This window comes from Lepidochelys olivacea (assembly GCF_965140295.1).
Source record: "Lepidochelys olivacea isolate rLepOli2 genome assembly, chromosome: 3".
Classification (NCBI taxonomy): Eukaryota; Metazoa; Chordata; order Testudines; family Cheloniidae; genus Lepidochelys; species Lepidochelys olivacea.
In genome coordinates this window covers 86,945,568-86,973,254 of record NC_140413.1, presented here as the reverse complement: position 1 = coordinate 86,973,254, position 27,687 = coordinate 86,945,568, and the positions used below count along the sequence as shown (strand labels likewise).

At 42.2% G+C, this 27,687-nt stretch overlaps 2 protein-coding genes across 9 annotated transcripts in view; one reads left to right on the top strand and one right to left on the bottom strand.

Annotated features, from left to right (window-relative positions):
- Positions 1 to 129: 129 nt before the first annotated feature.
- On the bottom strand, positions 130 to 5,838 carry LOC311517812 (uncharacterized protein). 4 transcript variants are annotated; one of them, XM_084622980.1, is made up of 2 exons: positions 5,758 to 5,838; positions 130 to 3,736 (listed from the first exon to the last, which is right to left on the bottom strand). In XM_084622980.1, exon 2 carries the CDS (start codon positions 1,711 to 1,713, stop codon positions 664 to 666), a length of 1,050 nt encoding a protein of 349 aa, XP_084479106.1. In that variant the 5' UTR covers positions 1,714 to 3,736; positions 5,758 to 5,838; the 3' UTR covers positions 130 to 663. The 4 variants fall into 4 exon arrangements, with proteins under 4 accessions (XP_084479106.1, XP_084479105.1, XP_084479107.1 ...); XM_084622979.1 differs by lacking the exon at positions 5,758 to 5,838 and adding an exon at positions 5,349 to 5,480; XM_084622981.1 differs by lacking the exon at positions 5,758 to 5,838 and adding an exon at positions 4,862 to 4,949.
- The window catches only part of TUBE1 (tubulin epsilon 1), a 55,552-nt gene continuing 32,911 nt past the window's right edge, over positions 5,047 to 27,687 (top strand). For 3 of the 5 annotated variants that reach the window (XM_084622977.1, XM_084622975.1, XM_084622976.1), the window contains exons 1-10: positions 5,048 to 5,291; positions 5,371 to 5,444; positions 8,182 to 8,234; positions 12,669 to 12,726; positions 13,372 to 13,487; positions 14,824 to 14,945; positions 16,995 to 17,182; positions 19,292 to 19,467; positions 21,713 to 21,853; positions 23,295 to 23,435. In XM_084622977.1, coding sequence (XP_084479103.1) covers positions 5,267 to 5,291; positions 5,371 to 5,444; positions 8,182 to 8,234; positions 12,669 to 12,726; positions 13,372 to 13,487; positions 14,824 to 14,945; positions 16,995 to 17,182; positions 19,292 to 19,467; positions 21,713 to 21,853; positions 23,295 to 23,435 — 1,094 coding nt within the window. In that variant the 5' untranslated portion in view covers positions 5,048 to 5,266. Of the gene's footprint in view, positions 5,292 to 5,370; positions 5,445 to 8,181; positions 8,235 to 12,668; positions 12,727 to 13,371; positions 13,488 to 14,823; positions 14,946 to 16,994; positions 17,183 to 19,291; positions 19,468 to 21,712; positions 21,854 to 23,294; positions 23,436 to 27,687 lie in introns of all 5 variants that reach the window. The other 2 variants (XM_084622974.1, XM_084622973.1) reach the window with 2 other exon arrangements.

The following is a 27,687-nucleotide window of genomic DNA, read 5'->3' as shown; positions in this document are numbered from 1 at the left end:
AAGGGTTACACTAGTAATATGATCAAGATCACTTTTTGTTCTGAAAAAAAAATGAGGAGTACTTGTAGCACCTTAGAGACTAACAAATTTATTTGGGCATAAGATTTCGTGGGCTAAAACCCACTTCATCGGATGCATGCAGCGGAAAATAGAGTAGGAAGATATATATACACAGAGAACATGAAAAAATGGGTGTTGCCATACCAACTGTAATGAGACTAATCAATTAAGGTGGGCTATTATCAGCAGGAGAAAAAAAACTTCTGTAGTGATAATCAGGATGGCTCATTTCAACCATTTGACAAGAAGGTGTGAGTAACAGTAGGGGGAAAAATTAGCGTGGGGAAATAGTTTTTACTTTGTTTAAATGACCCATCCACTCCCAGTCTTTATTCAAGCCTAATTTAATGGTGTCCAGTTTGCAAATTAATTCAAATTCCGCAGTTTCTCATTGGAGTCTATTTTTGAAGTTTTTTTGTTGAAGAATTGCCACTTTTAGGTCTGAAATTGAGTGACCAGGGAGGTTGAAGTGTTCTCCAACTGGTTTTTGAATGTTATAATTCTTGACATCTGATTTGTGTCCATTTATTCTTTTGCATAGAGATTGTCCGGTTTGGCCAATGTACACGGCAGAGGGGCATTGCTGGTACACGATGGCATATATCACATTGGTAGATGTGTGGTGAATGAGGCTCTGATGGTGTGGCTGATGTGATTAGTTCCTATGATGGTGTCCCTTGAATAGATAAGTCGACAGAGTTGGCAATGGGCTTTGTTGCAAAGATAGGTTCCTGGGTTCGTGTTTTTGTTGTGTGGTGTGTGGTTGCTGGTGACTATTTGCTTCAGGTTGGGGGGCTGTCTGTAAGCGAGGACTGGCCTGTCTCCCAAGATCTGTGAGAGTGAGGAATTGTCTTTCAGGATAGGTTGTAGATCCTTAATGATGCGCTGGAGAGGTTTTAGTTGGGGGCTGAAGGTGATGGCTAGCGGCATTCTGTTACTTTCTTTGTTGGGCCTGTCCTGTAGCAGGTGACTTCTGAGTACCCCTCTGGCTCTGTCAATCTGTTTCTTCACGTCAGCAGGTGGGTACTGTAGTTGTAAGAATGCTTGATGGAGATCTTGTAGGTGTTTGTCTGAGGGGTTGGAGCAAATGCAGTTGTATCTCAGAGTTTGGCTGTAGACAATGGATCGTGTGATGTGGTCTCGATGAAAGCTGGAAGCATGTAAGTAACTACAGCGGTCAGGAGGTTTCCGGTATACAGTGGTGTTTATGTGACCATCACTTATTAGCACCGTAGTGTCCACGAAGTGGATCTCTTGTGTGGACTGGTCCAGGCTGAAGTTGATGGTGGAATGGAAATTGTTGAAATCATGGTGGAATTCCTCAAGGGCTTCTTTTCCATGGGTCCAGATGATGAAGAGGTCATCAATGTAGCGCAAGTAGAGTAGGGGCATTAGGGGACGAGAGCTGAGGAAGCATTGTTCTAAGTCAGCCTTAAAAATGTTGGCATACTGTGGGACCATGTGGGTACCCATAGCAGTGCCACTGACTTGAAGGTATACATTGTCCCCAATTGTGAAATAGTTGTGGGTGAGGACAAAATCACAAAGTTCAGCCACCAGGTTTGCCGCGACATTATCGGAGATACTGTTCCTGACGGCTTGTGGTCCATCTTTGTGTGGTTGAATGTTGGTGTAGAGGGCTTCTACATCCATAGTGGCCAGGATAGTGTTTTCTCAAAGATCACCAATGGATTGTAGTTTCCTCAGGAAGTCAGTGGTGTCTCGAAGATAGCTGGGAGTGCTGGTAGCGAAGGGCCTGAGGAGAGAGTCTACATAGCCAGACAATCCTGCTGTCAGGGTGCCAATGCCTGAGATGATGGGGCGTCCAGGATTTCCAGGTTTATGGATCTTGGGTAGCAGAGAGAATACCCCTGGTCGGGATTCTAGGGATTCTATGCAGATTTGTTCCTGTTCTTTTTCAGGGAGTTTACTGAGCAAATGGTGTAGTTTCTTTTGGTAACCCTCAGTGGGATCAGAGGGTATGGCCTGTATAAAGTGGTGTTGGAGAGCTGCCTAGCAGCCTCTCGTTCATATTCCGAACTATTCATGATGACAACATCACGTCCTTTGTCAGCCTTTTTGAGTATGATGTCAGAGTTGTTCCTGAGGCTGTGGATGGCATTGTGTTCTGCACGGCTGAGGTTATGGGGCAAGTGATGCTGCTTTTCCACAATTTCAGCCCATGCAATTCGGCGGAAGCACTCTATGTAGAAGTCCAGTCTCTTGTTTCAACCTTCAGGAGGAGTCTACACAGAATCCTTCTTTTTGTAGTGTTGGCAGAAAGGTTTCTGTGGATTAGTGTGCTGTTTGTTCAGAGGTGTGTTGGAAATATTCCTTGAGTTGGAGACATCAAAAGTAGGATTCCAGGTCACCACAGAACTGTATCATGTGCGTGGGGGTGGAGGGGCAGAAGGAGAGGCCCCGAGATAGGACAGGCTCTTTTTCCAGGTTAAAAGTATAGCTGGATAGATTAACAATATTGTTGGGTGAGTTAAGGAAACTGCTGTTGTGACCCCTTGTGGCATGTAGTAGTTTAGACCAGTGCTTCTCAAGCTATCTGTTGTGGCGGACTGGCAATTTTTTTTTTCCAATGTGCGCGCAGACTGGCAGCCGACGGCTTGCGGACCGGCACTGGTCCGCGGATCACCACTTTGAGTAGCACTGGTTTAGATAGTTTAGTGCCCTTTTTCCTTTGCAGAGAAGCAAAGTGTGTGTTGTAAATGGCTTCTCTAATTTTTGTTCTGAATGACTTAAATTCTGCTTAGTAAATTGTGGTCCATTCTCCATCACTAGTTGTTCTGGAATACCAAAGTGAGCAAAATTGTTCTTCAGTTTCTCGATAACACTGTGACATTTTATATCTTCCAAGTAGGTTATTTCTGTATTCCTGGAAAAACAGTCCACAGTGACCTGGTAATGATGTCTTCTGAATTCGCATAAATCTTCAGATAGTCTCTTCCAAGGTCTGTCTGATACAGGTGTTGTTATTAAAGGTGCTCTGTGCTTTGTTGGTCTGTTAGTTCTGCAATGTTCATATGCAAATATTTTATTCTTTATGTCCTGGCTGATGCCCAACCATCACACTGATTGGTGAGCCTGTTCAAGGCCTTCATGGATGAGGTTTAGGATTTCCCTTCTCATATCATTTGGAATTATGATGGAATTGCTTTTAATCATGAGTCCATTTGACTCACTTAATTGTCCAGCGCAAAATCATATGCACTCACTCCCTAGGTGCTCCAGGGCTGGAGCACCCGCGGAAAAAAATTAGGTGTGTAGCACCCACTGACAGTCAGCTTCCCCCCGTACCTCCCCAGTGCTTCCTGCCTACCAGAGGCCCCGCCGATCAACTCCTCCCACTCCCTCTATATTTCTCATGTTGGGCCCCTGAACAGTCCTGGACCAGTACTAATGCAAACTCAGCTGTCTTGGCCAGCTTCTCTAGAAATTGTGAGAACTTTGAAGGAATTCTTGTAAGTGTTTTTCTGGGACACTTCAGTGCTCAGAGTAATATCTGCAAGGGATGTAACACCCCGGTACAGCCTACTTGATTTGCAAGCAGAGAAGGCACCATATGTGTTCATCTGTGATTAACATCTCTATGCCCAAGGGACACTGTTTGAAGACACTGAGCAGTCTTCCATCCTCCTAAGAGGTCAAGGTAGTGGACAACATCCTGAAAAAGATAAGGAAAGATAAAGAAGTTAAAGGTGTGGTAGTAATTCTTCTGAAAGCAAATGACCCCCATAAAATATCAACTTTGTAAAGTGAACAAAGCCCTGAGGCAAAGCTAATCACAGGCTTACTATGAATTCCAAGATATCTCCCTACAGCAGCATGTGGTCTAAGTAGTTAAAAGTGACAGTGATAAGAAATTTGCTAAATTTCTGAAAGTATGGTGCATGTCTGAGTTACAAACTGCATTTTTCTTTTGTTATCTAACATATCTCTCAGATTCAAGAGCATACTCACTATACAAAAAAATGAAGCTAGGACACAGTGGCCTGTCAACTCATGTATATCTCAGCAACAGAATAATTCACTCCTGGAATCCAAAAAATTTTGTTCAGAAGGCTCAGTATAGTATAGTACTACACCATGAGCAGTTTGACCGGCATTAATATAGAGGATGGAAACATAGCATTAGACTGCTAGATGGTTAAACATTGATGACTGTACACAGTCCATGGCATGTCCAAAGTGAAGGGCTATTTTTAAAAAAATTAAAAAACAGACCAAAAATCACAATATAGTCTTTCAGGGTTTTTTTAAATCTCATGATTTTGGGAACAATCTCATTATTTGGGGGAGGGAGGGCTAAGGCTGACTCATGATTTTGGGGTTGCCAATACCGCATTCAGGCCTTGGTGGGCTGGGAGTATGATCATCACATAGTGACACCTGGTGGTGCGTTACTCACCATTCAACAAGTTTGGAATGAGTATTTGCATATTCCAATGTTCTTGTAGGACAACGGCTGAGCCCGTAATTTTTAATTTTAGGGGCTCAGCCGTTGAGGAGCTACTTACTCTCTAAAGGCTGAAAGGTGGCTATAAACCCTACCCCTACTTTTGGCAGCAATCAGCGTACAGCACTGGTATGTGGTTGAGTTTTGATTTTTTTTTTTTTTACGGAAAGCTTCAAATCCTGCAGAGGTTGCCATGCCGCCTCCACACCATGCCCCCTACTGCCCCACTCTGACGCCTGGCAATAGTGTCCTTTTTTTCTGGATTCGGCGGCACGTGCCCCTGACGAGGCGCATCACCAGGGGTCAGAGAGCATCCAAATATCAACAACCAACCCTAGGGAGGCAGGAGGGCTGCAAGCCAAGGGCCGGCGCTGCCCTTGAGCACATCAGGCTCCAGCTTTCCCTTTGCCGCCTGTAGCAGCCGCCGGGCGGAGCGTTCCAGCACCGAACGTTCCATCTGCGGGAGGAGAGAGGACCCAGCCAGTGGGCGGGGAGAGGTGTCGCGCATGCGCTCGCCCGCGGCGGAGACAGGAGAGCGGATGGTACCTTCCACGCCGAGCCTGGCCTTATTGGAAACGCTTGCGTGAGCCTCACCCACCCGGCGCCGGGCGCGCGCGAGAGGCGGGGCTTTCGGAAGCCTGGGGCGGAGTAGGCGGGGCCAGCTCCCCGCCGGTTGGAGGAGGTGGAGCCGCCGTTGGTGCCCGCGCGCCCCTAGTAACGGCCCCTGGAGCGGGGAGCATGACCCAGTCAGTGGTGGTGCAGGGTAAGCCGGTGTGACCCGCCCCTCCCCCACTCTGACCCCCCCCCCAGCCCCGCTGACCCGTGTCTCTCCCCATTTGCAGTGGGCCAGTGCGGGAACCAGATCGGCTGTCGCTTCTGGGACCTGGCGCTGAGGGAACACGCCGCCGTCAACAAGGTAACGGCCCCCGGGAGCGGCCCCAGCTGCCGGGCGGCGCAGCGTCAGCTCCCGGGGCGGCGCGGCCACCGGGTTGCTCCTGAGCGCGCGCCGCGTCGGCCGCTGATTCGGAGCAGAGCCCGGGACCCCCGCCCTGAGCGCGGCTGCCCAGCCGGTGCCGCCCCCGTGGAAGGTCGGCGCTGAGGTCCCGTTCGTTCCCGCCCTCGGTGGCGGCTCCGCGCGGTGTCTCCCCAGCGTCTGTCTCCGCCTCCGGGGGCCGGGGCAGCCTGAGGACTGGGCGTTACTGGGCTGGGCGCCGGGGGGACTCCCTGACCTGTGCAGCGCAGCCCCTGGGAATCTGAAATCGCACCGGGGTGAGCACGAGCTGCTCCTCCCACTGCCCCGCCGCTGGAGCCGCCCCGCGCGCCGCCGTCCCACTTCGCCGGGAAATTAGTGGCTTCGAAATTTCCCATGAACTCCGCCTCCCGAGAAAACCTTCTTTGGGAGGGAAACCCCAATGCATGAAACAAAGTCTGCTCCGGGGACCCAGACAGCTGCGGAGTGAAACTGACATGCTCAGCAGTCACCTGCTGGGTGAGGGCTCTGCCTCATAGCCCTCCAAAGCCTTTGTAAGTTTCACTTTCTGCAAATTTCAATTAACCAAAAATTTCTTTTTCTCATAGGAAAAATCCCAAGGATGGCTCCTGGGTAGGCCTGGCAGGCTCTTGACAGTTTCACAGGGCCTTCCAGGCCCAACCAGGAGCCACCCCCTTTGATTTTTCCTCATGAGAAACAGAAATTTTCTGGTAAATTGAGACAAATTCAGTTTTGTGAAAAGGGCATTTTTCGTCTGAATGATTTTCTGACAAACTTTCAGCTCCAGCTAGGACTGAGCAGTTAGTATTGCTTATCCTTTTCCAAGTACTAAGTAATTGTTTCCCATAAGGAACCTTTCATGATGCAGCAGATTATCCTACATTGTCCTGCTATGGGTTTCTTCCACTTTCCTCTGAAGTATCTGATGCTGGCTGCTGTTGCAGACAGGATACTGGACTAGATGTACTTAGGGTCTGATCCAGTATGGCAGTTACTATGTTCCCTTCTCTGTCCTCCTCCTTCTGGTGTCCCATACCCTTCCATCACAATCGGTTTTTTCCAGTGTTGGGCACGTAAGGTCTAGTCTGTAGCCCTGGCAAGATCTTCCATGGTTCATGGCTCCTCCCAGGAGCCGACAGACATGATTTATATTTCACTACAGTCACATGTATCTGGGTCATTGAAATAACCCCACTGCCGCATATTGACTTTTGACCTGCCAACTCTTGTTCTGAGGTGATTTAAACATCTCTAGGTTGACCAATCCTTCTCTTCGCCTGAGGGAATGTGTTTGCCAGTTTTAGTCCTGCTAAAGCCTATGTGCTCCCTGTGCAAGTCTTTTTAAGTCCTGCAAACTATATTACTACAGTTCTGCTTATGCAAATACACAAAAATACACTCCTCTCCAGCCCATGGTACTCTGACAGATCTAGTCACTGCCAAAGGGTGTGCATATTTTCTCACTATTGTACTAATATTGATTTGCAGTATGGTGGCCTGTTGATTTTTTGGCATTACAAATAGTACAGTCTATGAAGGTATTTGAGCATTGCTCCAAAAAGTGATTTAGTTATCAAAACACATGTAGACCTTGAACAAAAAATTAACGTTTAGTTCTTTGGCTGTCAGATGTGATCACAAGGCAACAGCAGTGATTTTTCTAGAAAAAGTTGAGTATATACATCAATAAAGAACACTTGGGGCCCAATTCTTATTGTCCCACAGGCAAATGATGTGGCTTCAGCTTAAAGGGGCAGCGACAGACCCTGGGAATCCCACCCCTTCAGGGGGCTTGCCCAATTGACATAGAATCAGTGGAACATCTCTACACCACTCCCCTTCCACATCCCTGTGTAGTGTGTGTATTTGGAACACTGCTGTGGTCCAACTGTTCTCTACTTGTCATGGTCAACAGCAAATAGAGTGTATATCAGAGCAACCCTGGGGTTTCTCTAACTTATCCAAGTAGGCCCCCGGCAGGGTCCAAAATACAAGGAGTATAAAGGTTCACTAAAGTCACCGTTGGTCCCTTCTCCATTTCTATGTTCAGCACAGGGACAGAGTAATTAGCATGCCGAGGACCCCTGAATGGAAATGTGTCCAATTTACAAGGAATATATAGACATGATTTAAAGAAAATGTCAATGTGTTAATAAAGATAGTGGTGGACAGTCCTTTTGGCTACCTTGCTTCAAAGCAGCTAGTACTGGCCTCAGTTGTGACAAGATATGGGACTAGATGGAATACTCCTCTGATTCGTTATGGCAAATACTATGTTTCTAGTATTGTATTCAGCAACACAGCTTTCATTTTCAGCTGTTTCGTGGGCAGCTATACTGAAGATATGGATCAGCTATAATACCATAACAAATACATGTAAAGCAGTTAGCTAAGCTCGTTCTATTGCTAATTAATGTATTTTTTTCATAAAATACAAAAATCTTCAAAAACACAAAGTAAAGAAAATATAATATTGGTTGTGATTTGTTAAATCTTATGTTGAATAAAATGTTTCTTATTGAATGAATGGTTTACTTTAATAATTTCAAATTCTATGTATATTTTTAACTAAATACTGTTGTATAGTGTTAGCCAGAAATAGCAGAGAATCTCTAAAATTGCACACTTAAAACTTAACTTGTGCAACGTTTCTGTTTTTCAGAAAGGAATTTATGATGAAGCATTAAGCAGCTTCTTTAGAAATGTGGATACCAGGTAAGCTTTGCTGTATCAAGAGAGCTATTTGAAATTTATCACAGTAATTGATTTCAGTAGGTCAGCAATCCCGATCTGCTATTGTCCATAATAAACTACAGTTTTATCTGTGTTTCAGGTCAAACTACTAATTGTGCTAGAAAGAGATCCTAACGTCTTGTACTTTCATACATTGTGCCTATCCTCCTCCTCCTCCTCTTTGATATAGACCTTTGCTATTCTAAGTCTATGAAAGTATTCTCCTCCTCCTTCACCCTTCTCCCTCCTGCCAAAAAAAAGCAGTCAGTTAATAACTGCACATTAATTTTCCTTTAAAATAAAATGTATTCTGCTTCAGCCGCTCAGTCATATTCAAATGTCAGGCTTTATAATTATGATTTTTAGTGTTGATTGCGGATCTTGCAAGAGGAATTCATTTAAGAAGCACAAACTATGCAGGCCTTGAAAAATTTACCTAACCTTTTCTAGCATGAGCACGAGAACCCATAGCTAGAGAGAAAAACAAACCCACCTATCCCACCATACTGGCACCCCTTCTACTCCTCCCTGCTTACACATGTGCATCTACGCCCCATGCTCTGTAACTTAATTAAAGGAATAAAACAGTTGTGCTGCTTCCCATGCATGGTATTTAGCTGTAAAACTATTAAGCAGCTTTCTATCTAATACGATGGTGGATCAGTAGCTGCAAGATAGTTAAGGTTGTGTGGCAAAGTTCAATTATAACAGTGGCTTTAAACCTTTATTTTGTAAAGACTTCATTGAAATGGCAAAAACTAAAATACAGACAATAAATTTAGAGTATTATTTGAATTTTGGATTGACTCACTTAGATTTCTTGCAAAAAGAGCATAAAGGAAAAACATGCTGCTTTGGCCACATTCTTTGGCCACATTGCTGCTCCTCGTATGCTGATTCCTTGAATACCAGTTATACATCAATATGTTTGTCCATAGACTGCTTTATAACTTTTTTTGCCGTAACAGAAAATGGATGTCAAGGTGAACCCACCAGATTTTAGTTTGATGACAAATCTGCTGCAGCACAAATGCTATCGCCCACTCAGGGAGGGTGGGGAAGGGAGAGAGTGTGTACCTCATCAAATCATAGATGAGGGTTGGAAGAGACCTCAGGAGGTCATGTAGTCCAGCCCCCTGCTCAAAGCAGGACCAACCCCAACTAAAGCATCCCAGCAAGGGCTTTGTCAAGCTGGGCCTTAAAAACCTCTAAGGCTATAGATTCCACCACCTCCCTAGGTAACCCATTCCAGTGCTTCACCACCCTCCTAGTGAAATAGTTTTTCCTAATATCCAACCTAGACCTCCCCTACTACAACTTGATGCCATTGCTGCTGCTTGTCATCTGCCACCACTGAGAACAGCCCAGTTCCCTCAGCCTCTCCTCATACATCATGTGCCCCAGCCCTCTAATCATTTTAGTTGCCCTCTGCTGGACTCTCTCCAATTTGCCCACATCCTTTCTGTAGTGGGGGACCCAAAACTGGACGCAATGCTCCAGATGTGGCCTCATCAGTGCCAAATAGAGGGGAATAATCACTTCCCTCGATCTGCTGGCAGTGCTTCTAGTAATGCAGCCCAATATGCTATTAGCCTTCTTGGCAACAAGGGCACACTGTTGACTCATATCCTGCTTCTCGTCCCCGATAATCCCCAGGTCTTTGCTGCAGAACTGCTGCTTAGCCAGTAGGTCCCCAGCCTGTAGCAGGGCATGGGATTCTTCCGTCACTTGTCACTCTGCACTTGTCCTTGTTGCACCTCATCAGATTTCTTTTGGCCCAATCCTCCAATTTGTCTATGTCACTCTGGACCCTATCCCTACCTTCCAGCGTATTTACCTCTTTTCCCCCCCCCCCATTCTTAATGTCATCCGCAGACTTGCTGAGGGTGCAATCCATTCCATCATCCAGATAATTAATAAAGATGATGAACAAATCCAGCCCCAGAACCAACCCCTGGGGCACTCCGCTTGATACCAGCTGCCAACTAGACATTGAGCGTTGATCACTACCTGTTGAGCCAGATGATCTAGCCAGCTTTCTATCCATTTTATAGTCCATTCATCCAATCCATACTACTTTAACTTGCTGGCAAGAATTACTTTGGGAGACTTTATCAAAAGCTTTGAAAAAGTCAAGATATATCGGGTCCACTGCTTTCCCCATATCCTGAGCCAGTCATCTCATCATAGAAGGCAATCAGGTTGGTCAGGCATGACTTGCCCTTGGTGAATCCATGTTGACCCTGATCACCTTCCTGTCCTTCAGGTTCTTCAGAATGAATTCCTTGAGGACCTGCTCCATGATTTTTTCAGGGACTGAGGTGAGGCTGACTGGTCTGTAGTTCTCCAGATTCTCCTTCTTCCCTTTTTTAAAGATGGGCACTTTTTCCAGTTGTTTGGGACTTCCCCCGATCACCGCGAATTTTCAAAGATAACGGCCAATGGCTCTGCAATCACATCAGCCAGCTCCTTTAGCACCCTCGGATGCATTGCATCCAGCCCCATGGATTTGTGCTTGTCCAGCTTTTCTAAATAGTCCTTAACCTGTTGTTTCACCACTGAGGGCTGCTCACCTCCTCCCCATACTGCGCTGCCCAATGCAGCAATCTGGGAGCTGATGTTGTCTGGGAAGACCAAGGCAAAAAAAGCATTGAGTACTTCAGCTTTTTCCACATCATCTGTCACTAGGTTGCCTTCCTGATTCAGTAAGGGTCCCACACTTTCCCTGACAACCTTCTTGCTAACCTACCTGTAGAAATCCTTCTTGTTACCCTACACATCCCGTGCTACCTGCAACTCCAGTTGTGCTTTGGCCTTCTTGATTATATCCCTGCATGCTCAAACAATATTTTTATACTCCTCCCTACTCATCTGTCCAAGCTTCCACTTCTTGTAAGTTTCCTTTTTGTGTTTAAGCTCACCAAAGATTTCTCTGTTAAGCCAAGCTGGTCACCTGCCATATTTGCTATTTTCTGCACAGCGGGATGATTTGTTCCTGTGTCCTCAATAAGGCTGCTTTAAAATGCAGCCAACTCTCCTGGACTCCTTTCCCCCTCATCTTATGCCTCTAGGGGATCCTGCCCATCAGTTCCCTGAGAGAATCAAAGTCTGCTTTTCTGAAGTCCAGGGTCTGTGTTCTGTTGCTCTCTTTTCTTCCTTTTGTCAGGATCCTGAACTTGACCATCTCATGGTCACTGCTGCCCAGGATGCCACCCATTTCTACTTCCCCTACCAGTTCTTCCCTGTTTGAGCAGCAGGTCAGGAGAAATACAGCCCCTAGTTGGTTCCTCCAGCACTTGCACCAGGAAGTTGTCCCCAACACTCTCAAAAAACTTCCTGGATGGTCTGTGCACCGCTGTATTGCTCTCCCAGCTGATGTCAGGTTGATTGAAGTCCCCCATAAGAACCAGGGCCTGTGTTCTGGAAACTTCTGTGAGTTGTCCGAAGAAAGCCTCGTCTACCTCATCCTTCTGGTCTGGTGGAATATAGCAGACGCCCACCACAACACCACCATTGTTACTCTTGCCTCGAAACTTAACCCAAAGACTCTCAACAGGCTTTTCTCCAGTTTCATCCTGGAGCTCTGAGCAATCATACTGTTCTCTTACATGCAGTGCAACTTCTTCACCTTTTCTCCCCGGCCTCTCCTTCCTGAACAGTTTATACCCATCCATGACAGTACTCCAGACATGTAACTTACCCCACCAAGTCTCTGTTATTCCAATCACATCATAGTTACTTGACTGTGCCCTGTAGCCTGGGGGAAGTTCCTGAACTGGAAAAAAAGGAGAGTAGGAGCTCAAATCTAACCTCTGAGTGCTGTTTAAATTCCCAAACAATTCATTACCTTTATAATTAACTAGGTTATGAAACATAACCTAGAAGATAGTGAAGAGCTGCTGAACACTCCCCTACTCTTTTTTTTGTTTTTTAAAAATAAGTTAGCTGAGAGCTTATGCAAGGTCACTGCAGGCACAGGACCCAGGTTTTTCTTTTGACAGGCCCAGATATTACACACGGCACCATACTTCATTTCAGAGTGATTAAACCAGTCTAGTTGTCCTCTGTCTAACCACTGTATACTATACTCCTCTCCCAGAGCCAGCTACTTTGGCAGCTACGAGTAGGGGGATGTTCCTGATGGTAAATATTTCATGCTGACCATCTTAACGTCACGTGAAGTTGATATTAAGATATCATCAGTGGGATGGGATCCTGTGAAGATTTTATTTTAGGGAATTTCCGTTAAGACTTTGCTAGTGGAATGTGTTTGTGTGTGAGGGGGAGTGGTATAGTTTTGCATTGAGCCAAACCTCTATGGACAGCAGAGATCAATGAGAAGGAAAGAGAATTTTAATGATACTGTATCACTTCCATAATGGTTTTGATCTTATAAAACATTTCTCCCTTTTCCAGAAATGGTGGTGATGGTGCTGATATTCACAAAGGAAAAATCTTCTCTTTAAAAGCACGAGTAAGACCAAAATTATCTTTATAGATGTATACATTGCATACTTATGACTGTAAAGAGCTCACAGTTTAAACTTCCTATGTTTACCTTTTGTCTTAAATGCACAATTTTAGACATGTTTCTCAAACTGAAATTTCTTAGTTCCCCAGATTAGTGTAACAGTATTAGAGTCCACTTCGCGGGCAGACTTCAGTAATAATTTAAAATGTATAATTTGGGAAAATGATTGTGTAGATCACATGAATAGATGGTGTTTGTTTGGAGGGGGCAGTAAAGGGTTTTATTTGAGCCATTTATGTTAACTAAGTTTTTAAGAGGAAACATCTTTGAAAAGCTATGGCAATTTTTTTTTTTTGTTACTAAGTATTCAGCATGTTATGCATTTAACCCTTGAAGTTTTGAACAGCATAAACAAAAGTTGAAATAACTGAAATAATGCTTCATTAAATTTTGTCTTCTGACAAGGAGATCAAGGTGAATTTTTCTAGAGTCGGCTTCTCAGTCATAGTGTATCTTTAAAATAAGATCTTTCTGCCTGAAACTTTAAAGGAACAAGAAACCTTTTATCTTGCAAGTACTTGCATCCCTTTTGTGTAACTATTTCAAAGAGTGGCATACTGACTGAACTAAAAATTTTCTTTCTCTAAGGCTCTCTTGATTGACATGGAGGAGGGTGTAGTGAATGAAATTCTGCAGGGGCCATTGAGAGATGTGTTTGATAGCAAGCAGCTCATCACAGATGTTTCTGGTTCAGGGAACAACTGGTGAGAATAAACTCTTCTTCGCAAAGCAATTTTAGCTACTAATAGATGGCAGTTGAAAAGGGAAATGATAGCAATGTCTTTCAAGAGGATTCTATTGCACCGGGGGGAACTGTGCCACATTAACAGTAAATCTTAGAATTGCTGTCACCTTGAGGAGAACTTTGAAAAGCACTTTATTTATGAATCATTCTGCTGATATATCATTTCTTCTGTGTTTCTCTTCCCTCACTGTTTTTTGTTACTTGGCCTACTTGCATGAAGAAAGGATTGTTTGTCTTAGGCATTCTCCTGCTCCAGCGGCTCATTCTCCACTGGAGGTCATAATCTTGTTTGGGACATTTGTGCAACTTACTTGGAGACCGAGTGAGGAGTGAATAACGGAAGCAGATGAATTTCTGACTTCTGGCAACACAGATCCTGACTTTTTGCATATACGCCAAGTCACAAAAAAGGGAGGAGAAACTCAGAATAAAGTAGATAACTGAACAAATTTCCAATTTTTCTCTGAGGCGTTAGCACAATACTCAGCTCACTAAAGAGTTCTAAGGCCTGGTCTACATTGGCGGGGGAGGAGGGGGTTGATCTAAGTTACGCAAATTCAGCTATGTGAATAACGTAGCTGAAGTCGACGTACTTAGATCTACTTACTGCAGTAAGTCGACGGCTGACGCTCCCCCGTCGACTCTGCCTACGCCTCTCGCTCTGGTAGAGTACTGGAGTCGACGGGAAAGCGCTCAGCGGTCGATTTATCTAGAGTAGATGCGATAAGTCGACCCCTGCTGGATTGATCGTTGCCCATCCGTCCAGCGGGTAATGTAGACAGGCCCTAAGCAATATCCCAAAGTAGGGAGCAATGCAGCAGTTGAGAATCCCATAATATTGAGTCTCTTAACACATTAGTATATTGGTCATTATAGGTAAAGTGGTACTGGAAAAAACCTTGGTTTTACCTTCAGTAATTGTTGTAACTACGAGCTCCAGTATTCAGAGCTCCTATAATAAAAACTGTCTGTCAGTTTTCATTTTACTAAATAGTGAACTGGATTTTTCCCCTTAATGTGGGTGTCTAACTTCCATTGATAGTAACGGGTTGAAGGAAAAATAGTTCCCTTCCTTCCCATTTGTGACTTTAAAAAATTATTAAATAAGCAGTACTTCTGTGTTATGCTGTATCATCATTTTGTATATGCTTCCAACATCACAATTTATTTTTCTATGAGAACAAAATACTGAGTACAGATTCTGAACCATTCAACTGTGTGTACAGACAAGAATAGGAAGTATTAGAGTACAAAGCTTAAGTTTAAACTTTCTTAATCATTTCTCATATATGCAGGGCTGTAGGTCATCAACTGTATGGCTGTCGGTACCGGGAACATATTGTGGAAAAGCTGAGGAGGATGGCAGAACACTGCGACTGTCTGCAGTGTTTTTTTGTAATTCATTCAATGGGAGGTGGTAAGCTTTTTTTCATGGTTAACATGTCTGCAAATGCCACAAGTGAAAAAGGAACTAGATTTTGAAAATTTTTTACTTTAATATAAGACACTGGTAACATGGTAAGGAATTTTTTTAATCAACAAATACCCTTTAAGTCAAGTTAGTAGTTATAGTAATATTACCGTAGCACCTTGGGTTCCTGTTTCGTGACTAGGACTCCTTTTTGTTACACTGTATACACAGAACAAAAAGACAATCCCTGCCTCAAACAGCGTACAATCCAAGTATAAGACTAGAGACAACAGATGGATAGAGACAGATGGGGGTGCACAAAGAGACCATACAGGTCAGCGTGATAGGCAATAGGTCTAAGTACATAAGTGCCTAATGATTTTCAAGGGTTTTTTTTTTTTGTAGGCATCACAGAAAAGCAGAGTTTTAAGGAGGATAATGAGGTAGCTTAATTTTTTTGTGTTTCTATCTGTGGTATTTTTTTTTTTTGTTTCCATCTGTGATTTTCTGTTCTCCTTTGGGGTGTTTGGACCATGATTGTCAGACCATCCTGCTCCCACAGGGTTTTCTTCTAACTTTTTTACCTATTATCAACATAAATGAAGTGTTCTCCTAGTACCATTTTTGTAAATGTATCCAAAGGGAACCTTGTGCAATGATAACTTTGGTGTTAGCATATTGGAACCAAACTTGAACAACTTCAGTGCTGTTACATTAAGAGAAGATAGTTTAAATGACTAGGATCTGAAAACTGAATATGAAAGTAGCCCCGTTTCCATGTATCTTTGTGCTGTGTCTTCAGTGTAATATGCTTAGTTTGAGAGAACCTGCTTATTACTACTCTCAGCATTGCAGAAAAGCAGTTATATTCTCCTCATCCTCCAGCCTCATAATTGAAATTGCCAGCTGCTAGGATTCCAGAACATTAGCTGTCCAAGGCAGAAGATCCACAGCTTAATTTTCAGGTCTCTGATTTGAACTTAATGTTGATAGTAAAGAAAGGGGGGGAAATCATGTTCTGACTTGAAAACCAAGCAAACTTAATAAGGAAGTCACTGAAGGAAAAATAAATTTGAACACGAAAAAGTACCACTTGCAGTCATCTCTGAGTATAATTATACTCTAACATACAAACTGTACTATACAAAACTCATTATGTAGATACCCTGGCTTTTCCCAGGATGATATATCTACACACACAAGCTGAAGATGCTCTTTTACCTGCATTATTGTTCTACTTGAATCTGTATTTTAGGCTTAAGTAGAAATACACACTGATGGGATACAATATTTAAGTTTTCTAAAAAGATTAGAAAACCACATCTTTTATAAATATCCATGCTTATGTTTTTAACAATAAAGTTAGCTAGACACTAGAACAACTTGCTAAGAGGAGTCATGGTCCCATCACAAGAAATGTTCCACAGTAGACTAGATGTAACACTTAAGGGTATTTCATAAAAGCTTAGTACGAGAGCTGGTCTGGAATTTTTCAACTAAAAGTTTTTCAGTCAGAAAACACAAATTCATCCAAACAAACTTTTTACGGAAAAGAGTCATTTTTCATAGATTCCAAGGTCAGAAGGGATTTAGATCATAAAGTCTGACTTCCTATATAGCAGAGGCCATAGAACTTCCCCAAAATAATTCCTACAGCAGACTTTAGAAAAACGTCCAGTCTTGATTTTAAAATTGTCAGTGATGGAAAATCAACCAGGATCCCTGTTAAATTGACAAATTTCCCATTTCAAAATATTTTTTTTTAATTTAGAAATTGTTTCAACATTTCTTCAGCTGACCCAAATAAAAATTGTTTTCAGATTTTTGGTTCACAAAAATGTTCAAGATATCAAATTCTTATCCCAGTTCAGGATGGAAAAACCTTTTCCTGTCCAACTCTACTAAATCCTTCTGTGATCACCGAGTGCTGAGCTCTTATGAAAATCTGGTCTGTAATGTACAAAGAAATCTTGTGTTTCAGAGGGGATTTAAATAATTCAGGATGTTTTAAGCATTATCTCTTTTCATTGTAACTATCTTCTTAATTATTCTTAGGGACAGGATCTGGTCTTGGTACTTTTGTACTAAATGTGCTTGAGGATGAGTTCCCGGAAGTATATAGATTTGTTACTTCAGTTTACCCTTCTGGGGAGGATGATGTCATTACTTCTCCATATAATAGTGTTCTGGCTATGAAGGAACTTAATGAGCATGCGGACTGTGTGCTTCCAATTGAAAATGAAGTAAGAGAGTATTCATATTCTTGTCAATTTCTCTTGTGGTGTACATTACGTAGGAAGTGTTTCTTCCTTCTCTGTATTGATGAACAGGAAAATGTTATCCTGAAACTTATTTTCAAAAAGAGCCAAAGTGGCTTGGGCTCTTATGTCACTTTTGAAAATGAGACTTAAGGTTAAGGTTGCCAATTTTCCCATTTCTGAAAACTGGACACCCTGCTGCTCCCCCGAGGCCCCACCCTCTGCTCCACCACCCTCTCCCCCAAGGTTCCGCCCTCCATTCACTCCTCCCCCTCCTCCACCCTGCGCCCAACCTGGGGACCGCCACACTCTGCCCCCCCACCATTTACCTGCGGGGGGCACTCTCTGCATAAGCCACTCACGTCACACAGCTTGGAGCTGGGGATAGAACCCAAGATTCCTGACTTCCAGCCCCCCGCTCTAACCTACTAGCCCCCACTCCCCTCCCAAAGCCAGGAAGAGAACCCAGGAGTCCTGACTCCCAGCTCCCCACACCAGCTCCTCAGGCTGCCCCCCCTCCCCCCGCCCCCAACACTGAGGCAAGGGACGGTTCCAAACACGCTCAGATGTCCCTTGCCTGTCTGGGTCCATAGAACTGGGGGTAGGGGGCTGGTCGCTTCCATCTGGGGAACTTGCCCCATTGTTTGTAGCCCCCCTTCCCCCACCCTCCACCCCCAGCAGCGGTGACCCGCTCGGCCTGGCTGGCTTCAGAAAATTTGCACAGAAATATTGATTCTGGGGTCTCCCCACTTCTCTCGAGGGGTTTAACGAGCCTCCGCTCCTGGTTCCTCTGCACCCCACAGCGAGGGGCTCTTGAGGCCCCGGGGCCCCAGCTCCCAGGCTACCCTGGCTAAGGCTGGAGCTGGCTGGCTTCAATGCACTGAAGTCTGCCAACTTCTGCTGCCCAGAGCGAGCAAGCACCCGAGTTCCCAGAGAGTAGCATCTGGGGGTAGCCAGGGTCCTACCTGGGCAGTGATCATACCATGCAGGGAGTGGGGATGGGGAGCCTGGCCCGTCAGGGGAAGTGGCCCCATGCGGTGCAGCGTGCCGAGCCCAGACCCCTCTGCAACCGGCAGGGGGGCAAGCAGATCCAAGCACTGCTCTCCAAATGGCCCCTCTCCCAACATCCGCGCCCTGTAGGTAGTGGGCTGCCCCTTTCCTTCCTATGGCCTCTCGCTCGTGCTTGAAGCTTACCCTCCCCTCACCCACTCTGCTCGCAGCGCCAGTGCGAACCTGTGGGCACTCCCCAGCCCTGGGCCGGCTCCCTCCTCAGTCAGACGTGCCTCCCCGGGCTGTGAGATGCCTCCTGCAGCCGTAACTGATGCTCTCCGTCAGCAGCTGAACATCTGCTGATCTTCCCTCCCTCTCAGCAGGGAGGTTGATCACATTTACTCTGGTAACTGGACTTTTAGTGACACTGCCAGGTTCCCTTTTCGACTAGACTTTGCAGTCAGAAACCAGACATGTGGCAACCCTACTTAGGGTCCTAAGTTATTTTGGGTTTTTTGAAAACTGTATCCTTATTTTGGGAATCATTTAAAAATTGCCCAGTACTTTTCCCCTTCCTTACAGAAATGGTCTGTAGCAGGGAATTTTATTCCTATGTCTGCTTTAAGGTAAACAGTAAATGATTGCAAAAACCCTTGTTTTTAAGATCCTTATTCTCAATATAAGGCTATTGGTTTATAAACAAAATTGTCCCCCATGCAAAAGTGAATTTTTTTGTTTGAAGAAACTCTTGTACTCTCTTTTGAATTATATGAACATGAGAACAAATATCCTATTTTTTTTTTCTGGTTTTTCTGTATTTGAATAAAAGTTAAACTTGTTTGAGTTAAGTTTCAATTTCCTTGACACATTTTAAGAAAAGCAGTTCAAAAATACATTTAGTCAATTGCGAATGACCAAACTGTGAAGTGAAGCAGACTTCAAAGGCACAAACTGTTAACTTTAGCTACTGTGCTTAAATTTTTGTTCTTAGGTTCTAAGTTTAACTGAAATGAACAGGGACACTGAATGTGAAAGCTCTATGTACAGGAGTATCTGGAAGCTTTTTTTTTTATTATAATTATTTCATTTTGTCTTCTCTCCAAGTCTTTATTTTCTATAGTTAGTAAAATTCATCAGATGACAAATTCTGGAAAGCTAGGATCAACTTTGAAACAAAACAGCTTGTTAACCTCAAGTGCAGGCAGTATCAAAACTGAACAGGAGAAGCCATTTGATGCTATGAACAATATTGTGGCCAACTTGCTGCTGAACCTGACAAGGTAATCTTACTGAGATTTCCACTATGCAAGTAATGCTGCGAGAGATAGTATGCACAGTGGATGTTCTGCACTTCTGAAAATATTGATCCATTCTCAGTTTGGTATTAGTCAGCTGTTGTAATTAAGTTAATAAGCACTGTTCAAGTCTTGTAACAGCAGTCTAGAGAACCCACTTCAGGGGGTAATTTGGCAAAGTGGCTTACATTTTAGCATGAGGAAACTACTGTAGAACCCCTAAAAGGGATATTGAATTAAATCCTGTCCCATTGAAGTCAATGGCAAAACTCTCATTGACTTCAGTGACACCCCTCTGACATTCAGTAGGAGAAATCCTGAACTGTGGTACAGATGAAGAAAGAGGTCATCTGAATTCTTAGGACTGATACTTTTCTAACATGCTAGCCTGGCTTTGCAAACCTATCATGAGAACTTGCCCTTCTCAAAAGAAACTTTTTTTTTTTTTTTTTTTTTTTAAATCCATGGTTTGGCCTAAAGATCTGGTGTGTGTGGTGTTTGTTTATTTTGTGGTGGTGTGGAGGGTTTTTTTTTTTTTAATTTACTCACCCATTGGAGGAAGTGATTACTCACCACAGGCAAGTAGAAATTTTTTAAGATGTTCAGGTCTTCGACCCTTACATTGTGTGTCAAGTAGGTGTTAAATAAATTTAAAAAGTGAGAAGTTGTTATTGAGTGATTTTTCAAAAGACAAATTGAAGTACATTCAAATATAAGAAAATATTTATGCAGCAGAAATGCCATTTCACCTTTATTAAAAATAGGAACCTAATGAGACAAGACAGGGTCTAAACGAATATTACTCAAGTAGTGATACACCACCTCTTGAATATACCCGCTGCCCCCAAAACACTGGTTCTTTAATATACAAAACTAATCACTATAAACTCCCATTGAAGTTAATTGGGATTAATGCTTTAAGAGTACTCCTCTACTTTTTGTAACTGATTGGTGCAAAAGATGTGTGAATTTATGCAAAATCATTATTAAAATAGGTTTGGTTACTAAAACTGATGTCTAATGATTACTTCTCTCTTTTTTTTCTTTAACCATGAAAACTTTTTGTCTAGTGTTTCCAGGTTTCTTGACTCTTTCATCCTTTGAGCATTCCATGTCTCTGGCCCTCCGTCTCCTGCCACCTGCTGCTACCCTGTGAACATTTTGTTTAGGATTGTGACCTCAGGATTGTGGCATCCATTTTTTTCTGCTTTTTTTCCCCTCTTTTTTTCTCCTTTTGTGGCTGCTCTGTTATCAGTGCAGTACACTCAGTGGGATGGAGGCATAACTCCTCCTCTCTTCTCTCCATTCTTGTCATCGTCTGTTTATTTGCATAATGCAGTTCTTTTGGTTGAAATGAATTGGTGGAAAGATTCTTGCACATGTATAGATATAGATGGCCTGTAGCTTTATACAGTCATATACTGACTCTGTGTTAAACCGAGAGGTTAAGACTTTTTGTACATGTTCCTGCTAGCCAATTCTCTTTATTTCAGTTAATGACTATAGCTAACTGTTAACCCCCCATTGTGTTTAGTAGTATAGCAGCCCTTACTGCCTATTCCCAATTATGGGAAATGATCTGCAGTAGTAACCCTGAAATGTCTAGTTACTAAGGGAGTTATCACACCTCAGGCTTATCTTCAGCCAAACACCACCTCGCTGTAGAGCAGTACCTTAACCAGTAAACAGTGGTGCTTAGTGTTAATGTTCAGTGCTTTTTTTTTAAGAGACACAAAGGATATTGGTACAAATGTATGAAAAACCAGTAACTCTCGTGATAGTGATTGAATCACCAATTCTGGAGTTGTAAAATGACATTATACTTCATGAGAGAGACAAGGGGGTGAGGTAATATCTTTTATTAGACCAGCTTCTGTTGGTGAAAGAGACAAGCTTTCAGACTCCATGGAGGTCATCTTCGGCTCTTGGAAAGGTAATTAGAGTGTCACAGCTAAGTACAAGATGGAACAGATTGCCTCGGTGGTGCTCGAAAGCTGATCTTTCACCAACAGAAGTTGGTCCAATAAAATAAATCACCTTGTGTCTCTCATATCATGGGACCATCACGGCTTCAACAACACTGCAAGCATTATATTTCATTTCCATGATGTTCTCTGTTATAGGGAACAACTGGAAAAAAATATGGATATAACAGTAACATATCAAGCTTCTACATAACTTTTTGTAAATAAATGATTTTGGTTTTATAATAGTACTATTAAACTTTTAGCTCTGCCAGGTTTGAAGGTTCCCTTAATATGGATCTTAATGAAATCAGCATGAATTTGGTTCCCTTTCCTCGACTTCATTACCTGGTTTCCAGCTTGACTCCTCTGTATACATTGGCTGATGTTAATGTACCTTCTAGAAGGTAGGTGAAACAGACTGTTATGGTGGGAGGCTACGCCATAGCTGAGGTCTGGTTTAAACCCTATTTTTAACTCTTCTAACATCCACAAAAAGAAAACTGCATATTCTATATCTAACCCCAGGATAAAAATTTCGTTGGAAGCCTGTGGGGAAAAAATAAAAGAAATTTAAAAGTATTGTGGTATTTCCAAAATTGCCCTGATATTCACCTTAAAAATGTTCTTAATAGTGTTTTTTTTAAGCTCAATCTCCACTATGGCTTGGCTTACAAACTCAAAATATGTTTTGTTAGCCTTTCAGAGAAGTGCCTTTTTAGTGGGTTCTTTGAAAATCAGTGAGGGGACTGCAAAGATGTATTATATTAAGAGCTTGGTGATGGGGTGTTTCTACCTCCCACCCAGGAATTGAATCTCACCAGTAGAGCAGTGATAGAGGGTGGTGCAGTGCTGGTGAGGGTCCCTGTACAGGTAAATGGGAGGGTGGAAGATTAAGGGGAAATGCAGTGATGATATTCCAGGATGGGGTATGGAGTAAGATGCAGGGAACTGGGAGATGTACCTATGTTGGTAGGGAATGGGGGACACATGCAGGGTAGCATTATGTTCTCAGCTCTTTTAATAGAGAGATTCTGGGTGAGGTAAGTGGTAGAGGACACAGAGTGGGGACAAACTGTATATCTTGGGCACATGGAAGGGCAGCTTAAAGGAGTATACCGGGGACTAAAAGAAGGCATGAAGGCGACTTGTGAAAGTGGAGTCTTTTATTTACATTAAAAACTTAACTTTCTAGGCATAAAGCTTTAAACTTTCTTTCCACCATCTACTTCTCGATATTATGCCCAGGTATAATTGTACCTCTCTTCCCAAGATTCCACCCCTTTATGAACTTTCCAGATTCTACGGTAGAGGAGCTTTACCACTTTGGGCCCCAAAAGATCTGTTCAACCATGGCTCTCCTTCCACAGATCACATAAGCCAATCCAATTTGAACTTGAAAAAAAAAAGGAAATTTTCCCAAAAGTGCCAAACAACTCCTTAAGAAATAAAGATGAAGTGTGGTTCAGTGGGTTCGGGTTGCATCAACTCTTGTACACTCATCACAACTCTTGGACACGACTGGTATACTCAACACAAGTTACTGGCATGTACCTTACTCCCCTTTATCCACTATTTCTGACCTTGGTGTAACTTATATGCTAAAGTGCTCAAAGGAAAGAGAGCCAAGAAAAGCAAATAATATGTGGGCATAAGATGATGTAAGTTGAAATAGTTCATCCAGCTTGTGCTATTGTTTGAATATTCTTTTTGACTGTCTAATTTATACTTTCAAATAACAAGGAAGTGGATGAATTTTAGTTGCTCTTAAATTACAAGCTATAGGATTAGTGAAGAACTTCAACATGCTTAATAAAAGTAGGTAACAGCCTTTTTTTCTTAATTTAGGTTGGATCAAATGTTTTCAGATGCTTTCAGTAAAGATCACCAGTTGATTCAAGCAGACCCAAAGCATAGCTTGTACCTTGCCTGTGCACTTCTGGTTCGAGGAAATGTACAGGTTTCAGACCTTCGCAGAAACATTGAAAGGTTTGATCTATTGTTATAGCTTGTTTGTGCACAATACTTATTACAGAAGCTGTTGTCAGATGCTCACAGTGATATCCCTATTCATACAAAAAGTTTCAACAATAAATTCAGCAAAAAGAGAAAAGTTTAGTTATAGGCACTTGAGAGAAGAAATGTTACTGACCAAAAGAAAATAAGTGAAAGAGCTTAAAAATACTATTCTGTGCTTCCTAATGACATTTGTTAAGCTTTGTAAGTAGTGACCCTTTCTAAGCATCATTGGACCCTTTCCAAGCCAAATCAATTTGTGGTTATGATCAAGTGATTACCAAATAGTTATCTGCATACTATCAAAAACCTCCACCATTCTTATCATACACCTGTCATAAAGATGTTTGGTGAGAGAATGGTTCAGTTCATCTCCCAGTTTTCCCCCCTAAGCCTCACTCAACTCCAGGGGAAGCTAAACTTCATACACTTAATGTAATAAAGGCATTGTAATATTAACATGACAAAATCATTCAGAAGCACACCTAGTGATCTTTGATGATAGGCTTGGAAGGATTCATTTTTTTTATTGATAAATGTAGGTAAACATTGATTTCACCGTACATGCACCACCAGATGAAAAATATTTCTATTGGTAATTATTAGGGCTGTCAAACTATTTTAAAAAGTAATCGCAAGATTAAAATATTAATCGTTATTATTCACCCTTTTAATTGTCCTATTAATAATAGACTACCAATACAAATTTATTATAAATATTTTGGATGTTTTTCTACAATTTCAAATATATTTATTTCAGTTACAACACAGTATACGAAGTGTACAGTGCTCACTTTATATCATTATTTTTCATTAAAATATTTGCACTGTAAAAAGATAAACAAAAGAAATAGTATTTTTCAGTTCCCTCATACAAGTACTGTAGTGCAATCTCTTTATCGTGAAGTGCAACTTATAAATGTAGATTTGTGTTGTTACATAACCGAACTCAAAACAAAACTGGGTAAAATTTTAGAGCCTACAAGTTCACTCATTCCTACTTCTTGTTCAGCCAATCGCTAAGACAAATAAATTTGTTTACATTTACAGGAGATAATGCTGCCCGCTTCTTATTTACAGTGTCACCTGAAAGTGAGAACAGGCATTGGCATGACACTTTTGTAGCCGGCATTGCACAGTATTTACGTGCCAGATATGCTAAACATTCATATGCCCCTTCATGCTTTGGCCAACATTCCAGAGGACATGCTTCCATGCTGTTGACAGGTTCTGCTCAATAACAATCCAAAGCAGTGTGGACTGACACACGTTCATTTTCATCATCAGAGTCAGATGCCACCAACAACAGGTTGATTTTATTTTTTGGTGGTTCTGGTTCTGTAGTTTCTGCGTTGTAGGGTTACTCTTTTAAGACTTCTGATGGCATGCTCTACACCTTGTCCCTCTCAGATTTTGGAAGGCACTTCAGATTCTTAAAACATGGGTTGAGTGCTGTAGAAATTTCACACTGGTACCTTCTTTGTGTTTTGTCAAATCTGCAGTGAAAGTAGTCTTAAAACAAATGTGCTGGGTCATCATCTGAGACTGATATTACATGAAATATATGGCAGAATGCAGGTGTAAAACAGAGCAGGGGACATACAATTCTCCCCCAAGGAGTTCAATCACAAATTTAATTAACACATTATTTTTTAACAAGCGTCATCAGCATGGAATCATGTCCTCTGGAATGGTGGCAGAAGCATGAAAGGGCATTTTCAAATATATTTGAAAATGTAGAAAAACATGCACAAATATTTATAATTTTCAGTTTAACAGTGTGATTAAAAACTGTGATGAATCAGTTAATTTTTTTAATCGTGATTAATTTTTTTGAGTTAATTGTGTGAGTTAATTGTGATTAATTGACAGCCCTAGTAATAATCAAAATTTACAGGTAGGCAAAGTAAGAAAAATGATGCTTGAAAACTTCTTAGAGTTTGATTTAAGGATATTTACTTTGTATATTTTGACATGTGATAGTGACAATTTGGGTTTTAGCAGTTATAAAGCTTTAACTTTTTTTTTAATCTCATCTGCTACTGTCATTAAATCTGAACTCCTCCATAATTTACAACAATTGTGCGATAAAAATTTAAAAATGCTTCAAACACATTGTCATAAATATAAAGGGAAGGGTAAACCCCTTTGAAATCCCTCCTGGCCAGGGGAAAGCTCTTCTCACCTGTAAAGGGTTAAGAAGCTAAAGGTAACCTCGCTGGCACCTGACCAAAATGACCAATGAGGAGACAAGATACTTTCAAAAGCTGGGAGGAGGGAGAGAAACAAGGGGTCTGTGTGTCTGTCTATATGCTGGTTTCTGCTGGGGATAGACCAGGAATGGAGTCTTAGAACTTTTAGTAAGTAATCTAGCTAGGTACGTGTTAGATTATGATTTCTTTAAATGGCTGAGAAAAGAACTGTGCTGAATAGAATAACTATTTCTGTCTGTGTATCTTTTTTGTAACTTAAGGTTTTGCCTAGAGGGGTTCTCTGTGTTTTGAATCTAATTACCCTGTAAGGTATCTACCATCCTGATTTTACAGGGGAGATTTCTTTATTTCTGTTTACTTCTATTTTTATTAAAAGTCTTCTTGTAAGAAAACTGAATGCTTTTTCATTGTTCTCAGATCCAAGGGTTTGGGTCTGTGGTCACCTAGGCAAATTGGTGAGGCTTTTTATCCAACATTTCCCAGAAAAGGGGGGGTGCAAGTGTTGGGAGGATTGTTCATTGTTCTTAAGATCCAAGGGTCTGGGTCTGTAGTCACCTAGGCAAATTGGTGAGGCTTTTTACCAAACCTTGTCCAGGAAGTGGGGTGCAAGGTTTTGGGAAGTATTTTGGGGGGAAAGACGTGTCCAAACAGCTCTTCCCCAGTAACCAGTACTAGTTTGGTGGTGGTAGCGGTCAATCCAAGGACAAAGGGTGGAATATTTTGTACCTTGGGGAAGTTTTGACCTAAGCTGGTAAAGATAAGCTTAGGAGGTTTTTCATGCAGGTCCCCACATCTGTACCCTAGAGTTCAGAGTGGGGGAGGAACCTTGACACCCATAATTTTGTACAACTGTGATAATTTAAATCACTAAATATAAAAAATGCTTGAAAATAAATATGAATAACTGTCAAAGTTATTTTTAAAAACCTTGAATTCTGCTAACCCTACTGAGAGGGTTAAAGGTCAGGCAGTATCCTCACAGCTTATCAAAATGGGTCTTCAGCTATATAAAAACATGGTACAAGCTATCCAAGTTAGACCCAGCTAGCTATATTAGAACTCATTCTGCTAGAGTTCAGTCAGCCTCTGCTACCAGATTGATGAATGTTCCTTACTGAAAATACGTAAGGCAGCCTCCTGGAGCTCAGTCAACTCATTCACAAGTCACTATTCATTGTAGAGGCTTCCAGATCAGATGCCCGTTTTAGTAGGGCTGTCATTTTCAAGTAGGACTCCAGTACCCATCTCCAAGGAAACGATCACCAAGAATGAAATCTATGCGGACAATCACTGAAGGAAGAGCGGTTACTTTTTACTTTACAGCAACTGTAGCTCTTCGAGATGTGTTATCCACATGGACTTCAGGAGCCGTCCTCCTTCCCTTCTACTACAGAGTTCTCCTCCGAGATTCGTTATTGACAAAACAACTGAAGAATGGTTGGGCTTGCCCTGCCCTTTATGCCCTCGGGTGCTGAGGTGCAAGGACATCTAAGGCACAGGGGCAGCCCCAAGACAAAGGAATCCAATCTTGTGCATGTGCACCAAGAGTGTAATCCATGTGGACAACATGTCTTGAAGAACCACTGTTACTGGGAGATAAGTAACTGTCCTTCCTTCCAGCACCAGTGAATAGCCTATATGATATGTCAACAAACTTAAGAATATGCTGTCTATTGTATTACACTATGTCTGACTAGTTTTGGCTGCAGGTAGGCTTCCCCTTTTTTATGGAAAACAAACTGAGTGAAGTGCCTTATGATACAAGTCCCTTGAAGGTAGCTTTCTATTTTATACTGAAATATAAAATAAACTCACAGATTATTATTAAAATTAGTATTCTCCTGTGGTTTTTAAGGTTACATTAATTAAGATGCTAATTCCACGTTATAAAATCTAAGAGTTATGCCAAATGCTAATTATAATGGCTTTTTTCTTCCTGAAATTTTATATGCAGGTACCCTTGAGATTTCTTGTTTTAGCAAAGTAAACAGAACTGTTAACACTGTGCAATG